Source organism: Calypte anna, chromosome 19 (genome assembly GCF_003957555.1).
Source record: "Calypte anna isolate BGI_N300 chromosome 19, bCalAnn1_v1.p, whole genome shotgun sequence".
NCBI classification, from domain to species: Eukaryota; Metazoa; Chordata; class Aves; order Apodiformes; family Trochilidae; genus Calypte; species Calypte anna.
The window spans coordinates 5,572,936-5,596,576 of record NC_044264.1 but is presented as its reverse complement, the minus strand read 5'-3'; the positions used below and the strand labels follow the sequence as shown (position 1 = coordinate 5,596,576).

Sequence of the window (23,641 nt, the reverse complement as noted above, 5' to 3'; positions counted from 1 at the left end):
ATCTGTGTCATCTTGTATTGTTAGAAAATCCTCAGAGCTGTAATATTGGATCAGGCTGTGACTCCTGCTACTCAGGGCAGACTGACAGTGGCCAGGAAGGCAGCTGGGAATGTTTGTTTGCCTAAAACAGCTCCTCTGAGCATGATTATTTGCCATAACCTGAACCTAGAGATTGTGTTCCTCACCCTGAGGACTTGGTCCTGCAAATCTGCTGGGTTTGTACTGCTAGTGGTGCAAGATCTCAATCTCAGGACATGAATAGAGGTGGGATTCAGGCATAAATACATGAAAAATTAAACAACAGAAAGTCCTTTTTCTCCACAGTCTCTAAGGACAAGTCAAAATGATTACACCAGAACTCAGTTGTGGGGACTCCTCTCTTCCTGCCAGTACCAGAACCTGCAGGAGCTCAAGGCCACAGCTCATGAAGTTGCAGGCTTCTCACCAGCTCTCTCAGAAGATAGTGCAAACTGATTTTAAACAATTTGGGGGGGGGGGGGTTTATATGCAAATTTCAGTTGCAAAAACTAGTTCATGTTTCACCAGCTTTCTTTTAGCTCCTCTGTGGCCCAGAGAATTGTCACCAGTGGTCTGAGGTGGGAGAAAGCTCAGAGTAATCCAAGTCTGAACTCCTCAGTATTGATTATAACACTACTCAGAGAGCTTTGCAGGGTAAAGCAAAAGTACATAGTGAAAGAGGACAGGTTTGATCATGAGAAAAAGGATTTCTTACATTTCTTTTCCTTCCTGTCATGAGCAGAGTGGTGGCTGGACAGAGATCACAAGAGGCCTGGTTTTGTGGAGAGGAAAAAAAAATGACAACAGAGCAGTATGGGGGAGCTAAGATTGATATTGGCTGTGGTGCAGTATATGTAAATAGTAGGAAAATAGAATTGTCATCAAATAAATAATATATACCATCTATTTATATAGTAGGCTACTTTTTAATACATCCAATAAGCTATTTCTTTGTCCCAGCTGCTTACATTGAGCGTTCTTAGATTGCACCCTATGCTGAGGTCGTGTGTGTAACATTATTGGAATTACAGCTCTGGGGTTCTTTGAGTTGGTATTATTTGTTAGATATCATTCTCACTTTTTTTCCTCTCAAGATTTTATTGAGCTGATCAATTAATGTCACTTTTCTCTCTGAAGAAATGATGAAGAAAACACATCTGATGTTCAGAAACTCCACTCCTTAGTGTATCAGTGGAGAGGTTTCTGTTGTGTTTAAAACTCATTGCACACATAATTTTCTTATCTTTGCAATCCTGACTTAAGCCATGAAAGAGAAAACAAAGTGCTGTGCAGCTTTTCTTGCAAAGCAGTTTTTTGATGGACTGAAAGATGGTTTAATCCATGGGGTCTTCTCCTTCTGATGCTCAAGATGATTCTTGTATTGTCCAGACATTGCTTGATCTCTTGGGCTCTATAACTATTTTCTTTTAGCTTTATCAATACTTGATGATGACTTAACACCTTTTGAGTATCTAGGATATCATTTATTTGAATTTCATACCTGTGGGTGGTGCAACTTGATCTTCATACATGTAATACTAACCTGGTATATGCTGAGTGAGGAACCTTGGAGTGAGATTTAGTTTATTTTTTCAGCTTGAATCTGTATGCAGTGCACTGCATGGACACAAAGCTAGCAATGAGGGGAAACAATAATTAATTCTAATAAAATCAAAAATCTTGAGAAGGTTACCATTGAGTCTCTCTCCCTTTTGCTTGGGGAGGAACTTGATATAGTATGGGGTAACTGCAAGAGGGGTCTGGACAATGTACAGTGAGCATTTAACCATTCCCCAGATTAATCCAGATGACGTCTTGTCTAATTGCTGGACCACCTGAAACCAGCATTTCTTTGATCTCTCAATTTAAAGCCTTCAGTGTTTCACTGCCTAGCAGAGAGAGGATTTTTTCTTCAACTGAGTTCCTAGGAAAGGAAACACCCAATTCATTACTAAAGTTGGTGGATTTATGAATCCCTGAACAGAGAAATTCTTTTACAAGAGGCTGGGATTTATATGACATTGGAAAAAGGATTATCTGATCTGACGACCCTTGGAGGGTTGCTTTGAAAGAAAATACTAACCTCTTGCAATTTGAAAAGTAAATTTGAAAACTTAGTAGTAAAAAGTCTGTGAGTGCTAGGGCCTTTGACATGGTATACTGGTTAGCATAGAATCACAGAATAGTTAGGGATCAAAGAGACCTTAAATATCACCCAGTTGCAACCCCCTCCATGGGCAGGGACACCTCCCACCAGTCCAGGTTGCTCCATACCCCATCCATCCTGCCCTCAGAACACTGCCAGGGATGGGGCAACCTGGGCCAGGGTCTCACCCCCCTCCCAGTGAAGAATTTTCTCCTAATGTCCAACCTAAGTCCTCCCCTCTTCCAGTTTTAAGCCATCACCCCATGTCCTCTCGTTACACACATGGCACCTTGGCATGGTCACAGAGAGGCAAGGATTAGATGAGGGCATCTACCAGCAGAGTTTAGAAAGTGTCTTGAATTTGGGTAGGAAATCTGTCGTCCTTCTTTTTAGCTTAAAGAAAAACTAAAATGGATTATTCAGCTGCTGGAATGCTCTTGTGCCCTGAGTGAATGCCGTGATCATTGGGCTGCAGGCAATTTTGATATTGTTTAGTGATCCGAAATTACTTCCTAAACCCAGCCAGGAATCTTCCCTGATAAAAATTTTATTGGAACTTGAAAAAATGCAATGCACTTTTTTAATGCTCTCCCCTTCTCCTTCTTTTCTTCTTCTCCCCAGTAACTCCTCACATTCGTCTGATATTAGAAAAGTACTAGGTTATACTGCCTCTGACTTAAGAGGCTAAGATATTTACCTAATTTGGCCAAAACCTGCTCTGTGATGATCATAGATATATGTTACAAGTCGGATTTTCCTTTCTTTCTTAATTAAACATAAATGCACATCAGTTGTTAATGCATGCTTTTAGTTTAAAATAGTCTGGGTAAATGTTTTAGCAATTAGAACATTTTAACAAGCCCCAGTGGCTCCATACACCATGCTCTGACCAGTAAACTTCTCCTTGGTTTTAAAGAAAACAAATCTGTGGGAAAAAATGTTTTTTACAAACCAAACTACTGATCTGCCCTGCTAGTCAAGTTTCTTGGCCACGCCACTGACTGCAGTTTCAAAAGTGTCATCTGTATTTTGCAGTTCTCCCATGTATAAAGAATCCAACAGCAGCTTCCTTCAAGGTTCAGTAAGTCTGAATGTTTAGGGGGCCGTAGCCACAAGATTTGGCAAACCATTTACTTGTCATGGTAATAAAAAAGGAATTGTTTCTGCCTCTTTAAGCTACTATCTAAATAAAGGAGTTGGATCAACTGGATTTTAATCATAAAGTCCAGATTCTTCGTGCTCGCTAGTGAATAGCTTCATGGTGTTTAGGGTTTCAATCTGATTTAACTTTATTTAGGAAAAGAACTGAGCTTCTTTCATATTACCAGTTCTTGAATTTGCTTGCTTGTTATGCTGCTCAAACCTAATCGGTTATCTTGATCTTAAAAAGAAAATGGAGCCTTCTGGTGGCTTTTATTTCCCATAAGCAATTGAATTGAAAAGTGGGTTGTTTGTTTGTTTGTTTGTTTTAAACTCCTTAAGTTGTTTTTTTAGAGATGGCATGTTAGCTTTGAGGGCTTTTTCATGACTGGTAAAAGCTTATCCCTTGTAAATCTATAGCTTTTAATGCATTTTGGTTTTCCCTTCTACCTCAAGAGCAAGAAAAGAAATAATAGAATATTTCATGGTCATGCTGCTTCAACAGTTCAAATTCTTGTTACTTAGTGATGCTTGTTCTGCAGCCTCAAATGGTTGAGCTTAAAATTTGATTTCCTGAATTCCTCATCCTGAAATTGTTGAAACTCAGAACAAGCCTTCAGTAATACAGACTGAAGAACTGTCTTGAATACCTGATTGCTTTCCCTCTAGCACAGAGATTATAAGGAATTTGATCAGATAAATGATTAGACTGTCTGTGGAATGAGAAAACACAGGCTAGATAATATTTGTTCCTGATGATCTGTTTTAATGTTAAGAAAGTGTCAGCCTTGACAAACCTTGAATAATGTTGGGTTGTTATGTAGAAAACTGCTGTAAAACTCTGTACAGATCAGTGTATTTTAGCAAAAGGTTTTGTTGCTAATTACCCTCATTCTCTGGACCTATCTGAAGACAGACAGACCTTTAGGATTTTTCTTCTTGCCTTCAGCTCTTGGAGTGCTCAGGGGAACCCAGGCACTCACAAGAGGTGAAGTTTCATGTTGCTTCAGGAATGAAGAAAGCTAAAAGTAAAATCATCAGATCTGTGTGTCTTACAAGTGAGTTTGGCTCACGTGGAGTGACTTAAATCAGAAATTTAGGGTCACTGTACCCATGGGTTTGCTAAACTTGACCATTGTTCCCTTCAAGGGTCCCACCAGATTTTCAGTGAAAACCTTCAGGACAAGGTGGTGGCAGCCTTGAGCTGGATGCTATTTTGCCTGTCAAAGTAATTCCAATGAAATAAAGAGAAATACTGAAATAGGAAGGGCTGAAAATAAGCAAATGTGGAGGATGGTGAATACATCAAAAATGACCTCTGTGAGACTAATTCAGTGAGCCAAAGTGGAGTTTCCTTGTACCTTGCAGGTCTGAATTTGACACGGTGCTTTGTAAACAGTAAATCAATGCAAGTTGTTTCTGTGAGTGCATAAAAGGTGTGAGAACTGTAATTTATTTTACAATAAATACCTCTGCTGAGCAAACAGTGAATGTAGCTCTTAGAGACTTGCTCAAATAAGTGACTTTAGACTGCTGAGTGCCAGCTACTGATGTGGCAGTTGAGCTTTTAAAATGAAAAGACTGAATTCCTTTTGAAGATTCTTCTGAATGCTGTTGACACTTGTGCTAGGAAAGAATATAGAGTAATTTAATTCATTACTTTACTTAAAGATAACACTTATGGTTGCAGCATTAACCTCCATTGGTGTGCAGACTGCTGAGCTGAAGATGTTTTGCTTCAATTTGTTTTGGGGATGTTGCATCCTTTTATTAGGTGTGTGGAGACAGATTGTGTGCAGGAAAGCTGGGAGAGGGGAGTTCAGGATCAGTCAGCTGGTTGTGTCTGGATGCAAGGACAAAGGGACAGTTTTGCCCTTGGCTACAGTTTGACACTTCTGCTGGATTCAGACAGAATTATCTGTGCTTGCTGAAGGGCAGAAATGTAATTTTTATTGCATTCTATATCCTCAGTTGCTTTTTTTGTAATTGGCTGTGTGTACCAGTGCTGTAATAGAGCTCTTAAATCCTGACCCCTGCTAAAATGGCATACAAATACTGGTACTAATACTCCTGTCCATTTTAAATACAGGATTGACTGGTCCTTCCACTTGATTTTTCAGGCACTGTCCTGTGTTTCAGCCTGTTTTATTACCAGCCACACCTCTCCACTGGCCTGGGGTGCTTTATTGCTCTTGGTCCCATCTTCCCCTTGGTCCTTTGGCCTTGGACATCCCTCTTGCTCCTCTGTCTTCATTTGTTTCAGTATCTTTGGCTGTCTTCACTTGCCTCTGTGACCCTAAAAGGTGGCTGAGGGTCCTTTGATAGATCCAGACCCTCTCCCACTTGTGCAGCTCCCCACTCATCTCTTCTGTGTCTTTTCCCTAAAAGAAAACCAGCATTCCCTTGGCTGAACTGAAAAACTACCTTTCTGCTCCCAAAGAGGGCACTCCTGTGGCCCAAGGGTTTTGTCCTTCTGAGTCCTTCACAGTCTCAGTTTTTCAGACCTTTGGCTCATACTTGGCACCTCCTGTTTGGGATGATTTTATTGTTTTCCAAACCCTACAGAAGTGTGAGCTGCAAGTGGATTTGCTTAAGCTGTAGCCAGCATGTTGGGATGGGACATTCCCAGCTCTGATCTGGGAGGCATGTGACATAATCCAGACATCATTTACTGGCTCCATATAACCTGAGGCATTCACACATAAATTCAGCTTGAATACATAAGCTTATATAAAGAGGATCCCTATCCTGGCTACAAAATATTTGTAAAATGCTGGAAAACTTTGTGCATTGGGATGCACTTTTATGTCTGTTACAGATACATAATGTGGTCACTTGCATGTTCTTAGAGACATCTTTTCTATGTGAAATACTGTCATTTCTGTAAGTGGGTTAACAAGTATTTTGGGGATAGCATGTAAACTGAAAGATGTTTCACAACTACAGAGGCTAAAGACCTGAAAAGTGTTACTGTCAGCTTATGTTAACCTGTTGGGATTAGTGTTCTGGCTACTCCCTACACACTTGGAGTCTTGATTTGCCCAAGGAGTGATTGTTCAATTCAATAACTAGTGTCTTAGTATTTATTATTAATTCAAAACATTGTGTGCATGATTGCTTTCCAATGTAAGAGCACATTAGCTTCTCCAGCACAAGAAAACACATGTTAATCTGTTTTCCATTATTGTCCAAAAGATTTTTTCAAAAGGCAATTCGGGCTGCTTTGACAACATTAAAGCCTGTAATTAAAAATAATTTTCCATTAATTTATAAACACACACATTTACTTATTAGGATCTTTTACTACATTTCCCTAAGTGTGTGTGTAGAAACCTAAAATAATGTTGAAGAGTAAGTCAATATTCAGTGTAATGATCCAGCACTGAGTGTGCCAGTTCTCTGATGTACTTCAATTAACCATCTTTCCCAGCAACACCTGAGTAGTAAAATGGATCTTCTGTGGGATCAGCTGAAAAACAAACCCTGACTTTTCTACATCAGCAAAGGGAATTCCAGTCTTTCACAGCTTTTCCTGATAATGATCTGCTACAGATTAAAAGCAAAAAGCAGACATTATGGTGTTGGCAGATTGAAAAAGGACTTGCCTGGTTAAAGCTGCTGTTCATGGGAGATGAGGATAGTGTTTATTGCTTCCATATGCTCCAGGGATAGAAGACAGACAAAATGCTTGGGGAGAAGGAATATATCTTATTATATTGATGCAGGGATACATTGGGGTCTGTAGGACCTTTTGCTGGTACCTTCTGCAGGTGAGAGCATGAATCTGAAATATTTGCCCATGATTCAGCATGATGATTAAAAAAAAAAACAACAAACTGCTAATGGATTGGATCTATTTGTGTGAGCAAAATCTTAGAGCTGCTGGGGTTTTGAAAGGTCAGGACTATTAGCTGCCACCATATGTGAAGGATCTCTTTTTCCTTAACTATTTGTGTAGTTTTCAACCCCTTTGACTTTCGTATTCAGCTCTGTAAATTACATTAAGAGCCCGAGTCTAAATTTAGAGTTTCATAAATTTTTTGTCAGAAAACTCTTTTCTGCATAATATAAAATTAAATTTCTTGATCTCTTTGACTTCATGATATATTTTTAGCCAAACTTAGAACCAAACTGTTAGACACATTGGAAGAGAAGAATAACAGGCTACTTCTGTGTGTGTATACAAGCAGTTGACTGAAGCACTGCAGTCTTTGACTTCTCCATAATTATCACTCTGAAATACTTCTACATGTAGGAAAGAGAACACTGTCCTTCTGGAGAAGATTGGGGGAGTAAGATCTTCAAAGATCTAATGAGTATGCTCAGATTCTGACATGCTTATTTAATTGCAATAAGGGAACAGGCGAAGGACTTGGAACCCTGCAAATGGGATCCACAGTGCCGAAACCCAAGAGGATTTCATCAGTCAAAAGAGAAGCTGATCAGTCTGACTGTGTTCTTTTAAAAATATATTGAAAATTGGTATTTGGTATTGTACTGTGCATGAACTCATCTAGCAGCTATTCTGCATGTTGTAACAGTGCTTCTGCTCTCTTGTTCTCCCCAGGGCCGATGAAATCGAGATGATCATGACAGACCTTGAAAGAGCAAATCAGGTAGGATTTTAAATTAGTCCCTCATAAAATTTTAAGTGTGACTTTGATTTTTGGGGTTTTTTTTTGCCTTCTCCTTTGGATTTCATGACAGTTCTTTCATATGCACTTAGCAGTCATAACTGTGTAGAGTAAGAAAATACACAAATTTAGGATAAAATGCAGCCCTTTAGGGAGCCTCTGTAAGGATTGTATGCCCAGTAGAGTAGTGCTTCCTATATATTTACCTTCTAGGAATTATTTTGTGATTTCTGCAAAGGCAGTATGTTTTGCAAAGCTGTAGCAATGACTTAACCTGTAGGTTTTTTAATTTTCTCAGAGCAGAAAGCTGGTTGTGGTTAGAGAACAAGTATTTTTGATTTCCTCATTGCCATAAAGAAGTTGAATTATATCTACTTATATAGAATTGTTAATGATATCTTCCTATCTAACTGGAACAAACCTGCAGTTTTGGGTTGTTTGGTTGTTTTTTACTGTTGTTTGCTTGGGTTTGTTTTTTTTTAATTAGTCAAAATTTATAACTGCTTATGTGCACTACTTTGGTTGTAGTTCAGCAAATTCTGACTCTATATAAACACCAGTGTACATTTTATCTGAGCTGTTGTAAAGCCAGAAGAGTTGATTCTGTCTCCCCCCATCTCCCCCTCCTCTGCTTCCCAACTCCTGTGGTCCTCTCCCTGCCTCACAACAGCTTTGCAGCTGGGGGACCCTTCATTCAGTTTGTTGAGCTCAGTAGCTGCAGCAGAGCCTGAATTTGGAGGAAAGGGGCCAAGTTTGTTTCCTGTGGGTTTAGCAAATTCAGCAGCTCAACAAAACCAGCAGCAGCACTGAGATGAGGGATGTGTGGCCTTGGAGGGGATAGAGAAGGGTGAGCTACTGGAGCAGCTCAGCTGATGTGCCAGAACATGCCCACAATCTTTGTCTTGTGTGATGCTGCTTTGCTTTTATAAAACTCTTCTGTAAATTACAACTAAGTAATCTTGGGAGCAGTAATTCCTGTGTTTTACCTCTTTTTAGTTGAAAAGAAAATTGAAAGAAATTAAACCCGTTGCACAGGCCAGAAAGTCAGTTTGCATCTGGCTGAAGTGTTACAATTGCAGAAACAAGTACTTCACATAATTATGTATTTAATAGTTAAATTAACATTTCCTTTTACCATTTCAGTAAGTACTTATTCCCCATTATTAAGGCTACCTTGAAAGAGTAATGCTCAGCATGACTCCTGCTTTGAGGAGCAACTGCCTTGCTGATTTGGATCTGCTGTTTTGCTGCTCTGAAATTAACACTGACCCAAACGTCTGGGATTCAGAGCAGAAATCTACAGCAAAATGTTTCCACTGGCTGTGTGAAAAATATTTGCTGTAAATTATAAAATACCTGATATTTCATGAAAATACCTTCCTCAGTTTCTGCCCTTTTTACATCCAGAGCTGGCATATCTGAAGTCCTTTTGCTTTATGTAAGGATACTTCTCTGACTTTATTAGAGGTAGGGACTGCCATTTCTCCCTGCAATTCTGCAAAATTAGAGGCTGGATGTATCATTGATGTTGATCAAGGTGTCTGTTCTGAGGGATAAAAGCTCTGGGGAAAGAGCTGATGTTGCAGCTCGCACCCTTGTGTCCTATGAGTTGAAGTAGGGACCATATTTAGTTGTCAGACCACATCACCTTTCTTCTCCCCCTGTTTTTTACTCTTTTGCACCCTCCTGCAGGAGCTTTCTGGGCTTGTCTGTGTGCTATCATCCCCAGAAGAAATTACTAGCTCATAGAAATAATTACCTTTAAATACCAGTGAGCTTTGCAATTTTCTGCTTAGAAAGAAAAAGGGGTAGTGACCGCAAAGCTCCTTTTCCCTCCATTGTATCATTAACACAAGGTATAAACTGAATTTCCCCCCAAACCATAAACCTAAGTTAACAAGAGAAAGAAATCCCTCACTGGAGCAGAGCAGTCTGGGACAAAGGGATTTGGAGGTGGGTGCTGGAGGTAGCAGTGTGGGGGCTGCTGGGTTTACAGCCTTTCTTTAGCTGCTCATCCAGACACTCAGTGCAGTTAATCCAAGATCTGGAGAGGGGTTTTGCAGCAGGGCTGCTCTCACTCAGACTGAATAAGCTCAAACAAGAGTAATTCAGTACACCAATTTACACCTACTGGTATGGCAAGTTGGGCATCCATGGTGGTCCCATGGAGCAGCCCTTCCACTTTGAAGTTTTGAGAGCTATAAACCAGGACAAAAAGGACAAGAACAGTACATTAAATTGGCTGCTCTACCCAGGAGCCATTAGCTCCATCACATGTAGCTTTAGCAGAGGTGTAAAGTCTGGAGCCAGCAGCCCCTGCTTGCTTTAGCAGTAAGATCCAACCACATCCCTTTAAAGACAGCAGAAGAGCAGTGGGAGCTTGGGGTCTGTTACCCCTCTCTGATCCTCTCCTCATCCCCAGGGTTATATGACTGGAGCCTGTAAAGGTGAAGTAAAATATGACTAAATGCAATAGGAATGGCTTGTTTTCATTTTACTAACCCAGCAGCTCAATAACAAAAATAACCTGAGAGTTCACCCTTGCATTTCCATGAAGATTTAATAATCCTGTAGTTTGGGGAAGGGACTCGTTTTATTAAGATTTCATTTTGCACAATAAATCACTGCATATTTTCTGATATGCTACGAAGTATAATAATAAATAATTAAAACTAAACTACCCTTGCTTGTCAAAATAAATGATTTATCATAGTTTGGGATATAGCATCTGAATTTTTTATTGTTTGATTCCCAGAATATTATAATTTCCAATCAGTGAAGTTAATGAAGCTCCAGTGTACTTTGCTGCATTTGCAACAGCTACAGTTGTGTGAATATGTTTTGCACAAATATTTATGGTTAGCAATTCTCTGAACCTGTTCAAGTTTACACCTTTCTCATAAGTGTTTCTGGCAATAAGTGATGAGTATTTGGGGTGACAAATTTATTCAAATTAATTATCCTTCTGTTTCCATACTTCATCTGGCAACCTAGAATCACCCAGTTGTGCTTGAGAAAAACTGAGGTTTATGTTGAAAAGAGTAGTTCCTAAGTTGTGAAAACAGAAATACTTTGGAATGTTGGTTTTTTTTTTTAAAAGGGAGATGCTCATTTTAAGGTTTTAATATTGAGCCTAAGTTTGTGGATCCATGTCACTGATATATCCAGACTTGTCTACTGACTTTATACATCCAGTTCACAGCAGTTAATTAAAAAAAAACATTAAAAAGGCTCCTAGGCTCTGTAATTTGGGCTTCTTGGAAAAAGTGCTTTTTTACTTTTAAAAGAGAAGAACTTCAGTTGGTTGATCCTGGGTTGTTGTATTCTAATCTTGAGGAGCAGGAAATAGATTTGAAAAACAGACTGGGATGACTCAGATGAAGATTTCCTTAGAATTTGGGAATAATAACAATGAGAACATGGGACAATTATTTTTTGGTGGACTATATTGCAAAAGCTATAGAAAAAATAATTTATTTTTTTTTCCTTCTGTGTCTGTGCCAAGTTATCAGTTTGGAAAAGTGAAACATTTCCATTGATTTCCTTTCCAGTTTCTTCAAAGTGCTGAGATTGCTCCCAGTGCTTCTACAACTTATTTTTTTCTGGGGAAATAAGTTCAAATACAGAAACTTAGGTTATCAAGAAAATAACAACTGTTCTTTCTAAAATATATAACCATTTATCTGGACTGGATCAGTACCATTTATTCCACAGAAATGTAGTGTTAGATTTTAAGATCTGTAGAGGAAGAGTTAGTCAGTTAAAGCATATTTTGAAACCAAACCACCACTAAAATACATTAAAAGGTGTCTGCTAGAGAAAGAAGGAGCAGCTCACCAGGGCATTTCAGCAGAAATGCTGTTCTCAGGGTTATTTTTTTATTTCATGGGGTATGGTACCTTCCTGTCTCTAACAAATCACATTGGCAAATGGTTTGAAAAGATACTCCCACTAAGTGAGATTGCTATAAAATATGTATGGTTTTGAGCAGCAGATGGAATAAATTCTCCTCTTTCACTTAGCAACACAAGTGCAGCACAATATAGGCAATGAGAGTGTTGTGCTGGAGGGTTTTGCTCTGCCCCACCAGTGCTAATAAAACCAGTGACAAAGCAGTCCTTGTTTTTTATTTTTCCCTGAAGAATCATAGAATCATAGAACTGGCTGGGTTGGAAGGGACCTCAGAGATCATCAAGTCCAACCCTTGATCCACTCCCCCCGTGGTTCCCAGCCCATGGCACTCAGTGCCACATCCAGTCTCTTTTGAAGTATCTCCAGACACAGAGAATCCACTACTTCCCTGGGCAGCCCATTCCAATGCCTGATCACCCTCTCCGTAAAGAAATCCTTTCTCATCTCCAGCCTAAACCTCCCCTGGCACAACTTGAGACCCTGCCCTCTTGTCTTGCTGAGAGTTGCCTGGGAAAAGAGCCCAACCCCCCCCTGGCTCCAACCTCCTTTCAGGGAGTTGTAGAGAGTGATGAGGTCTCCCCTGAGCCTCCTCTTCTCCAGCCTGCACACCCCCAGCTCCCTCAGCCTCTCCTCATAGGATCTGTGCTCGAGTCCCTTCACCAGCCTGGTTGCCTCCTTTGGACCTGCTCCAGGACCTTGATATCCTTCCTGAGCTGAGGGGCCATACATCTTTCCGTGGCTCCTTCAGCTGCACTGAGGCTGTCTGAGTATTTGCTTTTTGATTTCTGTCTTCCTTTGCAATGACCAAGATCCTCTGCTGCCATGGTGTGCCACAGCCCCACGGATTGCAGTGAAGTTCTGCTGCTTTCTCAGCAGATGAGGTCACTCACTTCATCCTGTGATTTCCCTATCTGTAAAATGGGAATAATAACATTTACTTTAGAAAGTGCATTGAGATCCTTGCGTGGAGAAGTGCTGTGCAAAGGCAAAATATGGTTAACATTATTTTCATACAAACACAGGAGTTTCCTGTAAATGCTTGGCTTTCAGTTGGGAATACATTTATCTGGCAGCCTTTCAATGCTGCAAAGGAAAGTGCAATAGCCTGAAGACAAGAATGAAGACAACCCAACCTCTTCTGTTTGTTAAGAGGGGGTTTTTTTTTCTGTTTTTCATGTAATTCTCCATTGCTGGGGGAAAAAAATAACCAAGTTGCCAGAGCCCAGAAGAGGCTTTCATGTCAGAGAATTTCTGGTAACCTTGCTGTTGTTCTGTGGCAGGGTCATTGAAAGGTTTTAAAATAATTTTTTTATACCTCAGAAGTTCAAAAATTAAAGCACATTGAACCAGTGTGCTTTAATTGATCTTGTACTCTGAGAAACACAGCTCTTGCAGCAGCTTGCAAGTTAGAATGTCAGCTTCAAGCCTTGAAAACCAAGCATAGTTTTCACTGCCATAACCAGGCTCATCAACTCCAGCAGAATTACTTGTGCTAATATTCACTCCTAGCCCATAGGAAGATTTTGCCATGTGTAGCACTGAATTTAGCACGTAATAAGGAAATAGAGCTTGGCTGGTGGAACTTTAAAGGGAAGGTTATACCTTTTTTTTGCATGTAAGTATCTCATTTTGCTATTCACACCACTGGTCTTTGATCAAATTAACATTTTACTGTAAGTAGAAGAGCACTCAGTTCATGCTATTCATTATCTTGTCAGGCAACAATGAGAATAATTTCAACTTGGAGGTATTGTGGAAAGCTTCTTTTTTTGTTTAATTGGAAAGTGTAAGGCAGCATTTGATGATCATGACCTCCTGGCTTCCCTGGGAACACTGCAATATTTACATGCTCTAGTAAGGAGAATGAAGGGGTTTTGAAACATTTGTTTCCAAGGAGGTAGGAAAAAAAAAAAAAGCAGTAGAGAAATTAGGAGGAATTTTATGACCTGAGCTCTCCAGAAAAGTGGCATTTTTAGACAACACTGGATTTTCAGGATCTCCAGCAAGGCCACCTGTGTGGTGGTCACTGGGCACCAGGGTTTTTCTAGGCTGTGCATTAGTAGATCTGGAAGTAAGGAACCAAGAGTTTTAGCACTGACTGATGAAAAGCAGCAGCTGTACCATGGCACACACATTCTTTAGCCAAAGTGGGCTGGTTTCACACAAAGAAAAGGTTGTGTGAACTTTCCAGTGGCTCCAAGTTGTGCAAGATTGCTAGGTTTTAGCCATTTTCCATACTGGGCGTCTGTCTCTGGCTGCACTCTCTTTTCTTATTTCAGGAAAAATTGTTCAACCATTTCTAAGAACAAGATTAGGGGAAAAAATCCAGTTTTCCCCACATGTTAGGAGTTGTTCTTGCTGTTTTGGTGAGGAGCCTGCTGTGCCCATATTTAAGAAAAGGGTCTTGGCACTTGATGAGCAAGGGTTTGTCTTTTTCTCAGGGTTGTATCTTCTATTGCTTCAAGTAGCAAAAGGAAAGAAAAAAAGCCCCAAGCCTGGCCAGCCTGTAAGTGTCTGAAAAAACCCCTGAGTTCACACAAACTGAAGGGAATCTGGTTTGAATTTCTCAGCTTTGATGTCCATGCCTGTCCCGAGCAGGCTGCAGTCTATCACTGGGATGAGCATTAAACAGCCAGGTTTTAATTTTTTAATTCTCTTGGTCGTAATGGAAGGCTCAGTGGCACTTGGAGGGGGGAGGACAGTGAGAGGAGATGCTCCTTCAGGCTGCCCCTGTCACCACAGGGGGACAGGCAGGGACAGAGAGAGGGAAGTGGGGAGGGAGAGAGGAGGAGGAGGAGTGGGAAGGAGCTGCTGCCAGGAGGACATTTGGAGAAGATGCAAGGAGGAAAAGAGGAAGGAGCAGATCGTGGGGGTAAGAGAGATTCTGGGAGATGGTGTTGTCTTTTGCATGCCTTGAAGCTGAAGGCAGAAGTGGTGCTTCCAAAGGAATTAGGAAGGGGACACGCCGAGAAGGAGAAGAGGGATAGGAGTCAGACAGGCAAAAGCAGAGGGGAGCAGCAGCACAGCCAGGGTGTCAGTTCTGGGGTGCAGGTGAGTGGGTAAGAAACACCCAAAGGCAGCCCTGGTGCCATGGGGTGAGGTTGGGGTTAACACCCCCCTGCAGAGCACCCCAGTGATAATGCTCAGGGGGTTTGGGGAACCCTTCCAGCCCCAAAGGGGGGGTTCTGCCAGTGGATTCATTAACACTTCTGAAGCACTTAGATCCTAATGGTGAAAACCAGAGCACAGCCTGTGAGGCAGTGATTAATCCTATTTGCAGAGGAGAGTGAGATTACTTGGCAGTAAATAAGCTGCAGAGGTCACACTCAGGACAAGGAGGACAAAGCAAAATAATAATTCACTGAGCAATATTCATCCTGAGAGCTGAATGGAGTAGGGGGTCTTGTTGGGAAAAAACAAATGTTACTGTGCAATTCCAGCCTGCTTCCTAAAGCCCTGCACTCTGGGGGTGGCCAAACATACCTGCTTGGGGTTGGCTTTTCAGCACTTTTAAGTGCTCAGTTTGGAAACTACCATTCTTTTAACAGGTTTTTGTGTGTAATCCATAATTTATATTACAATAGCACCCAAAAGTGCTTTCCAGACACTGAACACATCTATAATTCTGACTCTAAAAAGCTTCCATTCAGGAAAAAAAAAAAAAAAAAAGTGATTGACCACTGTTTTCCAAATAGAATTGCCCAAAGTTTCTGTTGATGTATTTTTAACAGTGCATAGTATGAAATCTTGTCTAATATTATTCACAGGATTACAACAGGTGTTCTGAATTGGCTGGGGGAGGCTATGCAGAAAGGCAGTTGACAGCTTACTGTATATGCAGATGTAACATCTATTAGAAATATCCTCTGTGGTTTGCTTGCATGCAAGCTGAATAGATTCCCAAAACAATGCTGCTGTGAATGGAAGCCATCAGCAGAATTGCTCAAGGCTGCAAAACCCATTACTTACATGCAGTAGAGGCAAGAGTGAGTGCCCCAGTGTAGTAACTTGTCCTGCTTTGCTGGAGCTGTTTAGAAGTTCCTAGATCAATATGTGTACATCCACATCTCATAAAGGGCAAGAAACTAATTTATCTCAATCTGTGTTGCTAGCTGAGGTTTTTAGCCTGATACTATCCAGCTGCACAAACAAAGTAAACTTTTTCTTTTTTGTATCTTTTTAATGCTGCTCCCACTCTCATGCACAGAACAGATTTTGTCCCACACACTGATTATTAGCCATGTTACTTTGCTTTTTACAATTGCCTTTTAATTACAGCTGTAGAACCTATGCAAAATCATTTAATACAATGTTGTGAGCAAATAGCACAGATGATGCATTTAGTATTTGATTGCTGGAGGTTCACTGATAGATTAAACATGCTGACAGAGGCTCTGCTTACACTGCTAAGCCAAAGACCACACAGAGGAGTCTAGGTTTTATATTTGCTGTTTTAGATGACTTAGGTTTTCAAAAGGATTAGCTGAAAAAGCAGGGAGTCTGACACACAGCTATATGGCAGTATGGGCAACTTAAAAATCACTATATTATTCAATAAAGGATGGGAACCCATCAGTGTGAAAGTTGGTCAAGAAAAGCTTTGACCTTGATTAGTGGCAGTTCATGGATTTGGAAGAGTTGGTGAGATGTCTTGGAAATGGAGATTAAAAATTAGTTTAGCTCTTTTCTGCTAAAAGTACAGCATGATTTGCAGGGAGTAGCCCAGGTGAAAAGCAGTCATTACTCAAGGAGATATGCAGTGTGGGTTTATAAAAATAAAACAAATTTCTTACAAAAGAAGAGAGAAGAAAGTCTGACCAAGAGAAGTGTTTACTTTAAAAATACAAAAAACAAAACAAGGTTTTGCTGTGCTTTCTTAACAGGAGCTTATACACAGTTATGGAAAGGACTTTGCTGCTATTTATTGCCTGAAGTTACTGATCCATCTGTCTTTACTCAAACCCTGGTGCAGACAATCTTTCCTCATAATTCTGCTGTTCTCATTTCTATTATTATTCAACATTTGTATGGGAATTTTGTCTGGTAGCCAAGTCACAGGCTTATCAGATATTCCTCAAATCCTCAGCAGTTGGTAACTGATCTCTCTAAAATTGTCAGTTTAGGGTTAAATATTGTTGAATTAATAGACCTCCTGAAAGAATAGACTCTAACAATTCGTGTTTTGGGAAATAATTACTGAAGAAAGACAGCCCACAACATTGTATGTCTGTTAGAGAGAATGGTCAGAATATCTTTTAATTCAGCATTTACCCGTGAGAATTATTCCCATGAGGAATCTTGCAATAAAATCTACTTGGTCTATGAGAACAGAAAGAAATTGAATAAAAAGACTCCATTTCCACTTGTATTTATTCAGTCTGGGAAATTCAGTGGGCTGCAGCATTAGTATCAGCAGGGGATTCCTTGCTCCTAGCGTTAAATTACTGTCATAATCGCTCAATTATTTCTTCCTTGTACTGTTTAAAATAAAAATCCATCACTTTCTATGTTTTTTTCTAACATTTATTAGGTTGAGTGTTTAGGAAAATCAATTATATTCAGTCAGGCATGAATTGATGAATGTTCTTGTAATAATTGTCAGTTGTTAAACTGAATGTACTTTCTCTTTTCACCCCTTTTCATTTCCTTCAGAGGGCAGAGGTGGCTCAGAGAGAGGCAGAGACCTTAAGGGAGCAGCTCTCGTCAGCTAACAAATCTCTCCAACTTGCTACACAGATCCAGAAGGCACCTGATGTGGTGAGAGAAAATATTTACTGACTCTTACGGGTGTCTGACATTCCTGCAGTACAGCTCTTTGAATTTATGCTCGCAGCTATAAAAATATGTTTGGAGTAATATTGGAACTGAAATGGAATCGTGCTCCGTGGGGATTGGGGTTGGGTTAAACTTTGGAGGGGGTTGGTGGCTGCAGAAGGCCATGGGAAGGAGAGAGGTTACTCTGCTCCATGGTGAGTGGGATGGTGATCTGTCTCTCTCCGTGGCTGCTGGTCTACAGAAAGAGCAGCAACTCCCAGAAATTATTTCAAGTTGGTAGGAGCATCAGCAGAGATAAAATTAAGGCAGCAGTGGGGTGTAGCACAGTGCTTTGGTGGGCCATGCCTGCCTAGAGGGCAGGAGAGAGGCATGGAGCTTCAGACCAAAGGGACCAACTTTGCCCAGAGCTGGTGGCATCAGCAGGGACCTGCTGCCTGCCCATTTCTGGATCTTGTTATTTTTAGCATATGGGCTGCCAGAGGAACTGGAAATAAATTCAACCTTATTCTGGTTGTCACTGAGTAGATCTAAACTGAGAATTTCATCATTAAATCAAATAAAAGAAAATTGAGAAGATATCCTGTGCTCCTAAAGGTTTGTTGTTGGTTGTTGCTGTGTGTTTCTAAATGAAGCAAGCTGTGCTGTTTGGGGAGACTGGTGGCACTGGCTCTTCTGAGGGGACCTTGGGGGCACAGTCTGCTGTTACAGGACTCCAGTTGGTCCTGGGTTAAAAGGTATTACAGATGAGCAGACAGATTATTTAGTTTCTTTTTTTTTTTCTTATTTAGATTTCTTTTTTGCCAGAGGAGGAATGGGAGTATTTAAATGTAAATATGCAATTAGGTGAAATTTAGTCTACTTCTAAGCAGCAGATTTAACAAACAAAAGAAATCATGCTCCTTATATTCCTTTTTCTCTTTGAGAGCCAGGTACATGCTTGACACTGGTACCAGAGAATCACATGGTTACCTTGAAAATACATTTGCAGAGAATGAGTAACAAACCACAAGTCCTCCAAATCTGTTTGGTTTTCTATTAATACAACCCAGTATTTTCTCAGAGAAGTCAAAAGATAGACAAGCAGGCTGCAAAAGGAAAAATAAAAAGCCTGAATATCACTTTTAACTCTGAATTACCTGCCTCTTCCTATCTCATGTCCTAGTCTTATCATTATTTTAACATTAGGTCTTTCTGGTATTTAATAGTACTTCTGCACTTCATTTATATTTAATATGACAACTACTGCAAGATGAAAATGATCATTATCTATCTTATTTCAGACTCTACGTTCTAGTCTCAATAGGCACAAGCAGCAGATGATTATACAACTTGTGATGTTTCATGCAAGCAAATTAGAGGGTTTTTTCAAGTTAAAAGTATAATTCAGTGTAATAGGAGAGCGTTGTTAAGGGCTGCTCCTACATGGAGCTTTCTGTGAGATACAATGGTATGTAGTCACTGAGAGTGAAGATAAGTGTTTAGAAGCTTTGGAAAAGGTGTTTTGTTGTGCCTGTATTTTCCAGAAAAGAAGGTCTGGAGTATATTTCAATCTGCTGCAATGTCATCTTGAATTGTTAGGAAAATGCTTGGGTGACAGCATCAGTGGGTTGAATTTTCTGCTCTTTCACCATGGTGTGATGCTTATGATCATTCTGTCTCTCTTGGTAAAGGGATTCTTCCCTGCCTCATTGGTGTTTTCTGAGGAACAGCCATTAACCTTTTTAAGGTGTGGTTTAGGCTTTTTCATGGAACATTCATTCATCATTGGGCTGCCTTGTGCTCCCCAGATCTGTACAAGGATTTCCTTATGTTCTTCTTGGAAGAGAGGCTCAGAGCTCTCCAATCTATTCTAACTATCCATCTCAACATAAAAGGAGACAAAGGAGATGCCACAGTTAACCTGTGTTATCTTCCCTGAACAGATCTACCTTCTTAATTTCTTTGTCCTCTTTTATCTCTTGTCCTACTAGAAGGTTGGTCTAGTGAGGAAGAAGAATAGCTTGGGCAGCTCTGGGAAACTGGAAGAAGAAAGATCCTGATTTAGGAAAGGGAATTTCTGAAAGTGGAGACCATAGGGAGAATGGCTTTGGCTTACAGCTCTCACATCTATCTTCATCCCTGTGGAGGAGAGGCTTTAATTGCTAACAGTAATGTTAATAGCAAACAGTTTTCGTGCAAGGAGCAAGTTCATTGGAAGTAGCACTTTGAGGCAGTTTTTGACAATATTGCCTGAAACGTGTGGCATGCACACAAAGAGCCACAGGCACAAGGCTCTGCCATTCCTGATTAAGAAATTCCGCTCCGTTAATTCAGAATATTTTATCTGATGAGTATTTTGTTAGCACAGATTTTCATAGTTGTCAAAGCATTTGGACTATTAATAATAAATAGATCTAAATAGAATCCCTTGACTTTCAAGGCTGTGTCTTTCCAGTGCACTTAGGAGAAATTAGCAATGAAGAAATTGATTTTCTCCATTATCACTATTTTACCAAGGAGCTGTCCTGGTGGGGTAGGAAGGTTCAACTTCCAGATTCATACAGCCAATCACAGGGGATTGAGTCTGTCTCTCATGCCACCCAATGCCATGCTTAATCTTGACCTCCTCATTCCTTGTTATTTTTATTGGTATGGTCTAATACCTTTTCCTCACACCAGGAGCAGGCCATCGAGGTGCTGACACGGTCCAGCTTGGAGGTGGAGCTGGCTGCGAAGGAGCGGGAGATCGCCCAACTTGTAGAAGATGTCCAGAGACTCCAGGGCAGCCTCACCAAGCTGAGGGAGAACTCCAGCAGCCAAATCTCCCAGCTGGAGCAGCAGCTCACAGCCAAGAACAGCACACTTAAAGTAAGCCTCAGTTCTCTGTTCAGCAGCTTTTGAGTGATAAATCAGGTGTGCTGATCCTGAGTTTACTGATGAATTTTTCTCTGGGTCCAAGAGGCACTGAAAAAGCCACTGACTTCTCCAGGATGCTGTTGAATTCCAGTTGCTGTGACATTTTACTTTAAGTGACTACAGTTCCACTGAAATGTATTTTACCTTGTTCTCATTGGTTTGAAATTTGAATTTGAAGAGCATGGCTACCTTTAGATTTAGAAATGACCAACAAAACCCAACATATATTCACCATGGATAGGTAGTGAAACAGCTGAACTGAAAAGGCACAGAAAATTCTTCTTAGTAATTCCCTTTCCAATGACTGATGCATTGCAGATTTGGCAGGGGTGTTTATTGTCCTATTGTCTATCTTTGTATTTACCTGCTGCCCCCTCCAGTTCTCTCCAATGGAAAAGGGAAGTGAATCATTTAGAGCACAAAAATAAATCAAGACACAAAGAGAAGGCTTTTTAGCCTTTTTTTTTTTTTTTTTTTTTCATATTTGCTGCTCAGTGATTCCCATTTATAATTAGCAGTCCAGTCCTATATTCCCTTTTTGCATTCCTGTAGCACTACACTAAAACCAGAAAAAACATCAAACAATTTTGTGAGTGACCCTTTTACCTTTTGCTTCAGCAGCTTTACTTTCTTTGTGCCCTAGCCCACGCAGTTTCGATCTATCAGTAAGCATGAGAAATGTTTCCTGACATGTGTTATGAATCAGTTTCCTGTAACTCCTGTCTCTTTCATTGTTCTACCAGCTATGAGCTTCAAAGTGTAAACAAGATAAATTTATCTATTCCATGAAAGACTTCATAGTTTTGCAGGTTTTATAGTCTGAGAGCTTTTTGAAAGCACGAGGCTGATAGTATCCACTTAGCCCTGACTGTGCTGTGGGTTGTTTTTCTTCTATCAGAATGATTTAATGTTCAATTGAAACTCTTACAAATTGTTCTAATTCTGATATTTTTTTAGCAGTTACTAGTTTTGCTTTCACATAGCACAATTTACATGAACAAGTGTCTGTTAGGGACGAAAGCTGAAGTGTTGCATTCAGTATGTTTTCTGCATGTTTTAAAACAGCCTTCCAGAATTAGTATGAAAATTCAGTAAAAAAAAGGAAACCTCTTTGGTTCTTACATTGATGTTATCACTCTCTGCCCATCTGTCACCGTGTGGGTACCACTCAATGACAGAGAAGGAGCTGGCCTGGTTTTGAGAGACACATTTTGCTGGCTATGCCCATGTTATAGAAGGGTTTTTTATTTTTTCATAAAACCTGATAGAAAATATCTTGAGTCCTTGCACTTGACAGATTTTCTTGGAATAAAGCATGTTCCTGTTGAGGTCAGTATTAGTTTAGCCATTAACTTCAAAGGGAGTCGGATCATAGAAATGACAGAGCAAGTCTTTGATTTTCTGTTCAGTAATCTCCTTCCATTTTCTCATAGGCTTGCCTGTCTAATGCTCTGTATTTAGGTTCCTGTTGATAGTGTCTGACACAGTGACTATTGATAAAGTTTTATTCACTTCAGCCCTCTCTAATAACCTTATTTGTTTCACTACAAAAATATTTCAAAATATGTTCTTTTACCCCAAAGTGCTGGGGAACAAGCTGTGTCTCAGATCTGTTGTAGGAAGATTCAAATCTCAGTGGTGATGTGTTGATCTCATGTTTGATTATAGAGGAATTGCTTCTAAAATAACAGAGATTGCAATGATTGCCTCCACAAAATATGAATCTCAGTTTCACAAATTAGAGCAATGTTCTCAGACCATATCTTGGGGGAATTCTTTAATACTCTATGACTTAATGAAACAATACAGAAATATTTTCAAAATTATTGCTTCTTTATCTTCATCTGATCTAATAATCAAAACATGTCCTCTAGAAAGAAGACTTTTCTGACTATAATTATGTTAACCCTTTGCTGCTGGGAGTTAGAGCTTCCCTGCTACCCAGTTAAAACATAGGAATGCTAGTTAAAAAGAGATACATGAAATAACCCAGGCTAATTAAAGATGGGCTTTTTAGTTTATCACTCCAAACTATGACATTAGTCTAATAGGCTCTTAAAAATGTTTTAAGCTCCTTAATACAGCCCATGCTGTTTTGCCTAAGACACTTCAGTTAATACTACAGCAATGATTTTTTTTTTTTAAATATCTTAAGAGGACCCAATCCATGCATGCTGAAACGTGGATTTGTTCAAGAAATAAATGCAATATGATTCATTAACAAGGAATATTACAAATATAACGTGCCTGAATACCACCAGTTCATCCCTTCTGTCCTCTGGCTCCCTGCATTTTTGGGTGTTGGAGGACATAAGAATATATTTTGTCTGATTTAACCAGGTTGATATTTAGTGCAAGATATTAGTTCCTCCAGATTGTCTCACAGCTTGAACCTTTGTTCCACCATGTTCTGTGCATTTTACAGGGTTCTTTGAGACAATTACAATACTAATACATCTTAAAAGAGTCATTGACTGGGAAGATGCCAAGTGCCTAAAAGGTCTACTTATACACAGGCATTGCATTCACAGTTGTTAGGTTATATTGTTTAGTAAAGTATACATTTAGGTGCAGGTTTTCCATGGCAACAGTCTCTGTATTAGGTAGTTGGAAATGATGGATGTATGTGGTTTTTATACAATTGAAAGTAAAATATTGCTGGTTGCCATACTGCTGTATATGCATGCAAGTACCTGAGAGTTCCAAACAGCTTCATTCTGTCACCTTTTTTATTTATTTATTTTGTATTCTTTTTCCTAACTTTGTTTTGTACCTAAAATTCCCAGAAGCCTTCAGGGTACAACATATCCCTATACAGAATAGTGTTTAGTGTAGATTGCATTAAAATAGGAATCCTTACCTTTTCTGTGCTTTATACCTTTTTCTACAAAAGGCTTTTTTCTTCTCATATCCTTGCATAAGTAGCTAGCACATAAATCACACACATTGTTTGTTTGAAGCTGATCCCAGTAATGTTTATCCTGAAGCCTGGTGTAAATTGCCAGTTCTCCCTTCTCTAAAAGCCAAAAATGTTAGGAGTCAGGGAGCTAAGGAAGAGGTGAACTGAAGTTTATCTTTGTTTTAAGCTGTAGTACAGCAAAAAGCAGTTAGAAGCAGCCAG

The 23,641-nt window shown here is 39.9% G+C and overlaps 1 protein-coding gene across 9 annotated transcripts in view; it reads left to right on the top strand.

The window, feature by feature from the left end:
- The window catches only part of CUX1 (cut like homeobox 1), a 264,508-nt gene that overhangs the window by 159,252 nt on the left and 81,615 nt on the right, over positions 1-23,641 (top strand). For all 9 annotated transcript variants that reach the window (XM_030462583.1, XM_030462581.1, XM_030462584.1 and 6 more), the window contains exons 9-11: positions 7,872-7,920; positions 17,503-17,607; positions 20,284-20,472. In XM_030462583.1, the coding sequence (XP_030318443.1) occupies positions 7,872-7,920; positions 17,503-17,607; positions 20,284-20,472 (343 nt within the window). The remainder of the gene's footprint in view (positions 1-7,871; positions 7,921-17,502; positions 17,608-20,283; positions 20,473-23,641) is intronic.